This window comes from Macaca fascicularis, chromosome 5, assembly GCF_037993035.2.
Source record: "Macaca fascicularis isolate 582-1 chromosome 5, T2T-MFA8v1.1".
Lineage (NCBI taxonomy): Eukaryota > Metazoa > Chordata > Mammalia > Primates > Cercopithecidae > Macaca > Macaca fascicularis.
In genome coordinates this window covers 45,540,970-45,553,189 of record NC_088379.1, presented here as the reverse complement: position 1 = coordinate 45,553,189, position 12,220 = coordinate 45,540,970, and the positions used below count along the sequence as shown (strand labels likewise).

The 12,220-nt window shown below is 31.9% G+C and overlaps 1 protein-coding gene across 2 annotated transcripts in view; it reads left to right on the top strand.

Annotated features, from left to right (window-relative positions):
* Positions 1 to 12,220, top strand: part of GABRG1 (gamma-aminobutyric acid type A receptor subunit gamma1) — an 84,859-nt gene that overhangs the window by 47,625 nt on the left and 25,014 nt on the right. For both annotated transcript variants that reach the window (XM_005554807.5, XM_045392307.3), the window contains one exon: positions 11,474 to 11,694. In XM_005554807.5, coding sequence (XP_005554864.1) covers positions 11,474 to 11,694 — 221 coding nt within the window. The remainder of the gene's footprint in view (positions 1 to 11,473; positions 11,695 to 12,220) is intronic.

Sequence of the window (12,220 nt, the reverse complement as noted above, 5' to 3'; positions counted from 1 at the left end):
ATGTTAAATTGACCTTAGAATCTCTAAAAATTATCAAAATAATTTTATTTCTTAATTCAAATACAATTATATATATATTTCATTGTTTTATTTGTCTGTCGTATATTTATTTACCATTTATTATAGTGACAATTGGTTCATTGTTAAAAAAGATATCGGAAAAGATATGTCATCCTTTCTTCAGAAGAGCATAAAACCTAGCAGGGAAGATGACTAAAAATGCAAATTAGACCAAGACAGAAGGGAAAAGGCAGGAAAAATGCTGTGTACGAATCTATACATATTTTAAATTGTAAATGGTGATCCTAATGCTATTTTCTTCTAAAAATGTTTTCCATAAAAAGAGTTTTTTATAATAAAAGTAATACATACTCAATCTGGGAAAATTAGAAATTTAACTTAGATAAAAAAAAATTTAAAATATACTGAAATATTATATCTAGTGGTCACCATTGTTATGATCGTAACCGTTTTACCCAATGCTTTTTTAACCTCACTATTTTATAATATTATGTTTTTCTATGTGTTATACTGCGTCATTACTTTTAAAAAATTAATTAAATGTTGCATATTATTTAGTAATGAATTATTTTACATGTGGAATATTTCCAATTTGCTGTAATTGAGTAATATTATTATTAAATATTTTAGCCACCATTATTATTTCTTCAGGCTATATGTATACATACCCTAGACCTCTCATAGATTTTGGTCAAATATTGAAAGTGAAAATTTTGAATTTTTAGAAAACAAATTCAAAAATTGTTTGAATTTTTTGACACTTCAAGATAGATACCTCAAGGTAGACAGTCTTGAATTGGTTACTATTTTTTTTAGTTTTTTATGGGTTAGCAATCATAGAGTGTTGTAGAATGTACTGCTTGGTAATTCTGTCCTCAGGGTAGGTTTGTGGCCAATGTTCTGACAAAATGAATGTCTAGTTTGCTTCAGCTCATGACTATCATAAATGTACTTAAAACTTGGTTTTTGGCCTTTAACCGGCTGCTCCAAGTCACTATTCCAAATCTCACATGTTATAGCTGATTCAAACATACTCTTATGATTCCTAATTTTTTACACCTTTATTTACACATTTATTAATCAGAGAAGAGTGACTTTGCTAATAATATAAAAACACACAGAATAATATAAAAACATATATATCTAAGAAAAAGTACATACATATCTAAGAAAAAGTAATTTAGCATACACACACACACACACACACACACACACACACACACACACACACACATATATTAATATGACCTAAGGCACATTTAGGCAGTTCATATTTTTTCATGTTAGGAGATTACATTGTAAAATTGTGTAGAGCTACATATATTAGTTGCACGTTGAATTTTGAAAATGCTGGCTGGGCACAGTGGCTCACGCCTGTATTCCTAGCACTTCAGGAGGCCGAAGCAGGAGGATCACTTGCGCTCAGGAGTTCAAAACCAGCCTGGGCAACAGAGTGAGCTCTTGCCTCTAATTTTTTAAAATAAAATTTTAAGTAAAATTTTAAAATAAAATGTTAAAAATAAAATTAGAAATTAAAATTAATAAAAAGAATTGTGAGAATGCTTATCAGAGAACTCTAGTCAACCAGGTTTGGAGGTTACTAGTCCAAGCCATTTTCACCTATAAATTTAGTAGGGATTAGGCAGGATTAAAGGAAGGTACCAATGGTACTTACAGACTGAAAGTATTTTTATGAGGAAAAGTCATTGAAAGAAACCATGTTCACCTCAGACTTTACCCCTCTTATAGGTAGGACTTTTTAAAAAATACATTAATCTAATATTTTATAATGTTTTCATGATCATAGAGTCTTAGAGCTGGGAAAGATAGTAATTACGATCTTGCCTTGTGCCCACATTTTGCCAGTAAGAGTGTATAAGTGACTTGGTCAGCACCCTACTCTAGTAAATCTCAGAATTATGACAAAATTTTCCCATTCCATCCAGTCAGTGTTCTTTGTACTACACATTACTCTTACTATTATGCATACTTTAGATATATTTAGTATTTGTTATATTGATTATCTGGAAATTATTTAAAATTATGTATGTAATTAAAAGACAATACCTTATCCCTTATTCAATGTGCTATTTTTACATCTAGAACAGCAAAGGCTTAAAATAATGTAGTAAAGGTTTTCGTCTTAGATTGACAATGAATTTGAACTAACACCAGCTGCTCTTCAGTTTAATTAAAAAGTGCAGTAGAGAAAACTTATGTAAATGTCTTGACTTTTGACATTTTGTTATAATAAAAATTGTAACAAATTACCATAATTGAAATTGTTAAAACTCTTATGATAAGCCTTGGATTTCCTGGTAGAGGTACCTAGCTTTGTGATAGGCGCAATAGGATTCAAACTCCTGAGGTAAACAGAAGAAGCAAGTGCAAATAATGCCCCACTAGCACGATACAATGTTGGAAAGTTCTTCATTTTCTGCAGCTGGGCTATGGACAACAGTAAGCATTTTATAAACTGGTAATAATATAAATAATTTAAAACATGAGTCATGTGGACTATTTCTGAATATATCATTTCCAAATACAGTGTTCTCTCTTGCTCAGATAGACAAGCTAATTCAGACATCAATACAACATTTGTAGTACAGGGCAGTCACAGATGTAGAAACACTTTTCCCACTCAGCTCATCCAGCAATTAATCTAGCTATTTAGCATTGAACCAATCTATAACAAATGTTGCATATGTGGATAGAAAGCATGTTTGCCTACTGGCGATGAAGCTTTTCTAGGAAGCAGAACCTTCATCTGAATATCAATCATTTATCACAGAGAACTTCTTACCATGCTGTTAGCTGGTAATAAACTGTAATGGGGAAGTATAGTTTGAGTGTGTTTATACACCAGTCCCTCCTTATCTGTGGTTTTGCTTTCTGTGGTTTCAGTTATCCATGGTCAACAATGATCCAAAAATAGGTGAGTACAGTACAATAAGTTATTTTGAGAAGAAGGTAGAGATCACATTCATAGAACCTTCATTACAGTATTTTGTTATTAAAATTATATTGTATCATTCATTGTTGTCAATCTCTTACTGTGCCTAATTTATCAGTTGAACATTATCATAGGTACGTATGTATAGGAAAAACATAGAGTATATAAGCTTCCCAACTATTCAGGGTTTCAGGTATTCAATGGGAATCTTAGAATGCATACTCATGAATAAAGGGGATCTCTTGTATATTTGTTATCATACTATGTTTCATACTTAGGAAGCGTGGTCCATGCGGGTTAGACTTATTCAATCATTTATTCATCCAAATACCCCACAGTGATAACATAGATACAAATGCCATGAAAGTAAAAGGCAAGATGAAAGAAAGGTAAGTATGAAATAAGTGACCAAAACTACTAATTGTCAACATATAAATTTCATCTCTGTGGTTTAAAAATTTTTGCCTCATATGGATGACCTGAGTTATGGTAAAGAAGTTAATATTGTGGAGTACATGATCAGAATCTCTTACACTTTGTATGATCTTGAAAAAGCTTCTTTCTATCTCAATTACAATCAGGGAAAAGCAGGAAAAGAAATGAGAAGATAGAGCTTGGCAGTATAGAATAGTCACTGGGCAAAAACAATTTGATGGAATCTGGAAAATATTAGCTTTCTCTGCTTAAATGAAAGGCTATCAAATATATATTTTAATTAAATTTAATAAAGGTTTATGAAAACATGTCTAATTTATCAAAAATATTAGGCTCAGTTATTTACATGTTTTTGGATAATTATTTTTAAAATTATGTTATGGCATATGACAACTCAGCATAAACTAACTTCATGAAATACTTTACTCTGTTGCCAGATTGCTAGATTTTAAATAAAAATTATATTATCATAAATATATCTAAAATCTGTCAAATATTAGTATTTTTACTAAGAACTGCTCCATTTCAAATCAGTATTGAATCTCAGCGGAGGCAAAGGGAGTTTAAAATAGGTTTAATACCTAATGTAAATGAGGAGTTAACGGGTGCAGCACACCAAGATGGCACGTGTATAACAAAACTGCACGTTGTGCACATGTAGCCTAGAACTTAAAGTATAATAAAAAAAAAACAGTAAAGATGCACTTAAATGTCAGAAAATAAAAAAATAAAAACCAGGTAAACACATATCTCATTTAATTAAGAAGTTCATTGCACATGCGAAGCTAGCATCACAATGGATTTTTTGTCCTTATTTTCTTGAAACATCACTCAATACTCATGTTTTCAGTGTAGATCACTTCTTTCCAGATTTCATGGTCATTCAGGTCAAGTTCAATGTGCAGAGAAATAAATAGAGACAATAACCTGTACGTAATGGATATTTAATATATTACATCCACTCAATTGAGAAATGATGAAGCAAACTTCACTGACAGACCAAGAGATGGGACAAAATGACAAGAACACAGATTTTCATAGAGAACATGAGATGGAGGAATATGTTCCTTCTTGCCGCAGTATAAATTGTCCCTTGTCTGGAAAAGAAACACATGGGTAATTTTTGAAAAGTGCTCTGAATCCATGGGTGTCTATTCCTACTGTTAATAACTCTGTGATGGTTAATTTTACATGTCAACTCGGTCAGGCTATGGTCCCCAAATACAGTTATGTATCACTTAATGACAGAGATACATTATAAGAAATGCATCTTTAGTCAATTTCATCATTGTAGAAACATCATGGAATGTACTTACACAAACCTACATGGTATAGCCTACTACATACCTAGGCTGTATAATATAACTTAATGTTTCTAGGACACAAACCTGTTAAGAATATTATTGAACTGAATGTTGTAGATAATTGTAACACAATAAGCATTTGCATATCTAAACATACCTAAACACAGAAAAATACAGTAAAAATATGGTACAAAAGATAAAAATGGTATACCTGTATAAGGGACTTATTACTGAAGGCTTGCAGTCAGGGAAGTTGCTCTGGGTGAGTCAGTGAGTGAGTGGTGAGTGAATGTGAAGGCCTGGACATTACTGTGCACTATTATAGACCTTATAAACACTGTGCACTTAGAATACACTAAATTAATTTTTAAAATTTCTTTCTTCATAACAAATTATTATTTGGTTACTGATTTTTTTTATCAATTTGTTATAAATTTGACATTTTCATAATAACAACTTAAAAATATTTTACAGCTGTACAAAGTATTTTCGTGTCATTATTTTGTAAGCTTTTCTTTTTCCTTTTTCCTTTTTTTTTTAAGCTTTTTCAACATTTTGTTAAAAACTAAAAAACCTACACATTAGCCTACATAGTCAGAATCATTATCATTACTGCCTTCCACCTCCACATCTTGTCCCACAAGAAGATCTTCAGGGACAATAACATGCATAAAGCTGTCATCTGATCTGATAACAATGCGTCATCTGGAAGACCTACTGAAGGACTTGCCTGAGGCTGTTTTACAGTTAGCATATATAATGGTACATATACAAATTGTATACAAATACATGAAATGCATAAATATATAATATACATTACAATATATTTATATATAATATTATATATAACATATAATATGTGTGTGTATTTTGGTTTATGTATTTATTATGCTATACTCTGTCATTTTACAGTTAACATATATACATGCTATGTGTATATATAATACAGTTAACATATATATTTGTTTTGGGTGTGTGTGTATAAAGTAGAAAAAGTATAATCTGAAATAATGATAGAAATTATTGTACGGTAAACATGTAAACCAGTAGTAAGTTAGTTATTACCAAAATATTATAATATTATAATATTACCAAATATGTACTGTGCATAATTGTATGTATTATACTTTCAAACAACTGGCAGCACAATAGGTTTGTTTACATCAGCATCACCAGAAAGATGTAAACAATCTGTTGTTCTAGGATGTTAGGATGGCCACAACATCACTAGGTGATAGGATTTTTTCAACTGCATTGTAATTTTATGGGACCAACGTTGTACATGTGGCCCATCATTGACTGAAAACATCATGCAGTGCATGACTGTATTTGGCTAAATTGCAGTCGAGATGTTGCTCTGAAGGTATTATTTAGATGTGATTCACATTTAAATCAGTAGATTTTGAGTAAAGCAGATTACCCTCTATAATGTAGTTGGGCCTCAACCAATCAGATGAACACTAAAAAGATTGACTGAGGTCCCTCTAGGAAGAAGAGACTCAGGCTCCAGCCTGCCTTTGGCTTGAAGACTGAAACGTAAACTCTTCCCTGACTCACTACCTACTAGTCTTCCCTGCACATTTTGCACTTTCCAGCACCTACATATTATATGATTCGACTCTCTTTTCCCTTTCTCTCTCTCTCATCTATCTATCCTGCTATCAGTCAGCATCTATACGTCTACCCATTTATCCTGTTGGCTGTGTTTTTGTGGAGTACCTTTACTAATACAAGCTCACAAGAATAGCTTTCTCCCACCCCAGAATTCAGGTATGCATGTACTATATCTATTCCAAGTTCTGGAAGCTGACCTTGTCCTCTCTATTTTATTGTAACTTCTTAAGAACCGGGAGTTCATTCATAGGGTTTATAAAACCCTACGGATTGTGTTATTTCATCTTCTATTCTATAGAGTTTAACTGTTCTGTGAATATAATGTTTGATATTTTACTCTTTGAACTTGTAAACAGAATATTATATAATATATATTCTGGAAATATAGTTATGTATTTCCAGAAGGAAATGTTGATTGAGCACGATGCAGAAAATTAACACATGAAGTACTAGGATTTTCAGTTCATTATTCTCAGTGCAGTGTTCAGAGCTGTTTCTAGGTTGCAGGGTCAGTCATTGGAAATTGGTAATTTTAGATAATAGTTGCCAAAAAGCTCTTCCAGATGTAGGATAGCCTGTATATTTGAGGAATGCACATTCCCTGACATAAAGAAAATGTGCTACTTTTTCATTGTATATGACTTGCATTCTTTATTTTCCATTCTGCCCTGCACTTTACTGCCTCTTTGCCCTCTCCCTTCCCTCCACCATTTACTAGTTGATGCATAAATCAAAATATTTCCAAATCTTACAGGTTTCAGGTTAAATGCAGTTTCTGTCATGAAGTCTTTCTTAATTTCCCCTAACTAAAACAATCTCTACTATTTCTATTTCTCTTTATACCCCTTTTACATTTTATTACTTTCCAATTTTATTATGTATATGTTCATACCAAGAAGGCTTCATTTTCATCTTTGTGAATCCAGTACATTATAAAAGTAACAAGATCATTGAAAAAATATTTGCTAAAAATTAATTGATGAATGCACATGATATTATGTGCCTTTGGAAGTCTACATTCATAGACATAAAAAGAGAGCACAAAGGGTTAGTAGGTAAATCTAGAACATGTGTCTGATTTTTGAATCACCCTCATGTATTGCTGATGATTTCAATGATTTAAGCAATTGGCATAACCTCTTTGCTCCCTATTTCTTTTTTATATTTCAAACTTAGAATAACACCAAATTTTTTATTTACCTCATCCTGCTAGAATTCAGAAGCTGGTGCTTTTACAATAATTAAGCAAACTGGAGCTGATATTTGTAAAATTTTACCACTAAAGGTATTTCTTTGTCCTGTGGATTAGCTGTACTTGTACTTTTTCTCCACATGTCCATAGCTCCATTACTGCTAAAAATTATTAGGTCTACCGTTCTGTTTTGGCCATGTGACTAGACAGTTTTGGAAGAGATTAATGCCAATATAGGAAGAACAAATCAGGATCCATCAAATTTTGTGATGAAATTATGTAACTAGGTTAATTGCTTTGGCAGGTCTTGAATTTTGTGTGAAGTTTCTCCCATTACTAGAAATACAGTAATACTGAATTTACTAGTAATTTGAAATGTGAGATATAGTGCTTAATTGCAAACTGACAATGTAGTAATGAGACTGCACTACACCCTTATCAATTATGATTTGATTTTATTAAGTTAGGAATCAAAATGGCTCACTTCACATTTATTCATTAATGCTGTTTTGTCAGCTAACTTGCAAGGAGATACAGTACATTTTGTAAAATGCATTGGATGTCAAATTTTAAATGCACTGTTTCTTATCTCAAAATGTTTATCTTAGAAGCTGTTGTATTTGTTGTTCTGAGTAAATAGAAGTTCCATTTTATGTTTTGCTTTTGCTTATTTCTTGTGTAGATATTATAACCTGTGAACAGGAACATGAAGTACGAGAGTAGTTTGGTCGTTTTCTGGAAATTATACTAATACAAATGGGCAAACAAAACTGGATTTTTTTACTATGTGTAACATGGCATAGATTTTAATGGTCTTCTTATTTCAGTGAGGCATTTATTAACAATTAGCAATTTAAAAGGACTTATAAGTATTAGCTTCTGCAAAGGGCTTTGGATGGATGGATTATCAAGACATATTCTCTGAGTCTTTCTCTTCTTGATATTGGATTGAGGGAACAACTGTGAGTAGAAAACTTTTTCCATTTCTGATCGTTTGGAAATCATAAGCCTTCCAACAGTGATTAACACTTCCAGAATCAGGGATTTTAAAAAGGTCCTGCAGCTGCTAAGCAGTATTGACAGCTGCTTTGGAAATCCCAGCCTTAGACAAATTGGTTCTCAAGTGCCACCTTTAAGGTCCTGTGAATTAGGAATACTGCAGCTAAGTACAACTGCCAGGTAGCATTACATTCCCTCTACCAACTAGTGTTGAATATTTGCCTAGCCGCAATCCTTACTAGTATCTTGAGTAGTTTCTGCTGTTTGATCCCACATAAAAGTACAACATAATTCTGGTGAATAAAGTTGACTAAATGCTCTTTCCAGGGCATTTAGTTCACCATAGAAGGATTATGAGACTTCTGTCTATTTGTATTTGCCATTAAAATTAGACACCATGTCATTAGCGTAGGTTACATGGTTAGACTGAATAGTTAGTCATTTGTGGCAGGTGAAGAGGCTGCTTGGATAAATTATAACTGATTCCAAAGACAAGACATCTGACCTGAGATACAGGCAGGTAGAGTGGGGATCAATGATAACTTCAGTGAAGGTGTTCAATAATTTTTCACAAGGTTTAAAGAATAAAGGATACACCAGTGATAATGTGTATAAGGTTCTCTAGGACTTCCTAAATGCTTGCGCAATTTACGCATTACCCCATTAATATTACTCAATAAGATGATTAAACATCTATAGCATAAATATGAATTATTATGTATTATGGGATGTGGTTTGCCTTATGACTCAGCCTGACCTACAAACACAGTATATAAGCAAGGTTGTGGCTATCAGATTTATAAGGCTTACATGGTTGTAAAAGTACTTTCAGTCTATATTCCACAGCACAGTTTGATCCGTGCCATCCCATATTAAGTTGAAAAAAATAAAATTTTATTTATCTCCCTAAGTTACTCTAGCACGGCAATCAAAATTATGTAAAGAGAGGGTGATGATGCAAGCATTTTTGTGCACAAAACTTCGTATTTTAAATCCATTAAAAACAACAACTGACATAATATAGATGTTAAATAGGTAGATTATTGAATGATCACACATTACTTCATTATATAAATAAATTATTCAGAATTATAAGTGTATATACTTTAAGCACTTTATAAAACATACATTTCATACTCAATTACATAGTTTCTGGTCCCTATTGTATTTTAAATAATTATTATATATAGGCTTTTCCAGAATTGTAACATTGTTCATCCAACATAGATAAAATGAGGTACCCTCTCAATTTATTTTTATATTCTAGTTAAGCAAATTGTAATTTTAAGTAGTCTGCCTGGAACCTAGGAATTGATCCAACTTCCCTATAAATAAGTTGAATCTACTTTGTTTACTTATTAATCTCTCATAATTTGTTTCCATTTTTCATTTATTCACCATATCCTCAATTATACTTCTATTTCTTATATTAAATATTTTCCTTCAGGAAAATTGGCCAGTTGCTAATATGACATCAAGTGCAAATAATCAATCTCTCTCACCAGAAGTAACTTATATAATACCTCATATTTTTCAATTTACTTATTCTTTTAAATATCAAAAGTATATCCATATACATGCAAACATACATACACGCACATATATACACACACACATACACACACACACATAGTTCATATATATTGTGTATATATTATATATGTATATATATTTTATATATGTATATATATATCTTATATATATGTATATTTACTTCCTTTCCCCCATGGCATTGATTACTGCTGCATTCTTGTTCATTTTATTTATTTTAAATGCCTATAATATGGCAGACTTTTTGTCAGTATACGAAGGTAGATAACATCCGATTATCTACTCCTGAAGGTTCTCTGTTAAAAATGAAATTTCCTAATTACAGTTACTATGGACAAAGGTTTTGCTCCAACCTTGGAACGCATCAGACATCACTATAACCACCATTATATGCATTTGTTATGGGTGTGGACTTGGGATGTAGCCTGCAGTGGCTCAGTTTCCATATCAACTGCTTATTAGTTCTGTGATGTGAGAATTATTATTTTATATTTCTATTAATACATGTTACTGAAAGATAATGGTTATATTTCACATAGTTGCAATAAGGATTTAGTGACATGACACATGCAAAGCTCTTAAATATGTTTGGCATCTTATAATAGCTCAGTAAATTAGTTTGTGGTTGCTTTAAAACATTTAAAACTAGTAAATATAAATAATTGGAATTAACTTTTTAGACAAAAAACAATGTAAAGCCTCTTAAATAATTTGGTTGGGTTTTGCATCTAGATTTTCTTTTGTTTATGATTTTTGTGATTTAAGCTCTGTATAAATTAATATAATTATTAACATTAAGATAATTTGATTTTACGTTTAATAAGTACATCCTACATACTACAAAATCTTGAGTAAAATTCACACAAAAAAATTAAAAAGAATAAAGTAACACTGGGCAACAATAACTACTGGAAATCTTGGATTTTATTTTACACGATTCATGCAAACAAAAAGAAAGTTTAGCCCATGTGCGGTGGCTCACGCCTGTAATCCCAGCACTTTGGGAGGCGGGAGGATCACGATGTCAGGAGATCAAGACCATCCTGGCTAACACGGTGAAACCCCGTCTCTACTAAAAATACAAAAATTAGCTGGGCGTGGTGGAGGGCGCCTGTTGTCCCAAGCTACTCCGTAGACTGAGGCAGGAGAATGGCGTGAACCCGGGAGGCGGAGCCTGCAGTGAGCCGTGATCATGCTACTGCACTCCAGCCTGGGCGACAGAGCCAGACTTCGTCTCGAAAAAAAAAAAAAAAAGTTTAAAATAATGGCATTTTTTTTTTCCTCCAAAAAGACTGAGTTTAACTGTTACTTGCAGAAACTTTACAATATAAAAATTCAAACTTCTGAGAAAAACAACTAAAATAGTAGCTTTATTAATATGTTGTTACTCTTCTTATATTTTAGGAATACACAATAGATATAATTTTTGCCCAAACCTGGTTTGACAGTCGTTTAAAATTCAATAGTACCATGAAAGTGCTTATGCTTAACAGTAATATGGTTGGAAAAATTTGGATTCCTGACACTTTCTTCAGAAACTCAAGAAAATCTGATGCTCACTGGATAACAACTCCTAATCGTCTGCTTCGAATTTGGAATGATGGTCGAGTTCTATATACTTTAAGGTAATATTTGTTTAAAAATCTGTAGTTGCTCTCATTTATTTTCCATACTAATATTTAATCAACTCTAAATTTTTTATTTCTCAAAGTTGCAAAGTCAAAAGTATGGAGCTCCTTTCACATGCTGAAATATAATGTGAAATATTTTGGCAATACTTTTTTAAGCTCAGTTATTATTATGTGAAAAGGACTAAAAGCAAATAGAAAAAATTCTTTGATTTTCTTCCTTTGAAGCAGAAGAGGTTGCAGCATAAATATTATTGTTTTCTTAACCTGCCATGTAAATAATTGAGTAAGATTTCCTCTAAAACCCACTCTGCTATAAAATTTTATAATACTCTAATTTTCAACGATATAGTAAAACATCCCTAAGAAAGGATTAAATGAAGGTTGATGTATAAGGTTCAAGTTTATTTAGCTCATTGCCTTGAACATATCTGCTTATTAAGAACCGTTCTTCATGGAAATATATTCATAATAAATTAAGAGAAAAATTATCATACTTAACCATTTATAATCTGCTAATCTG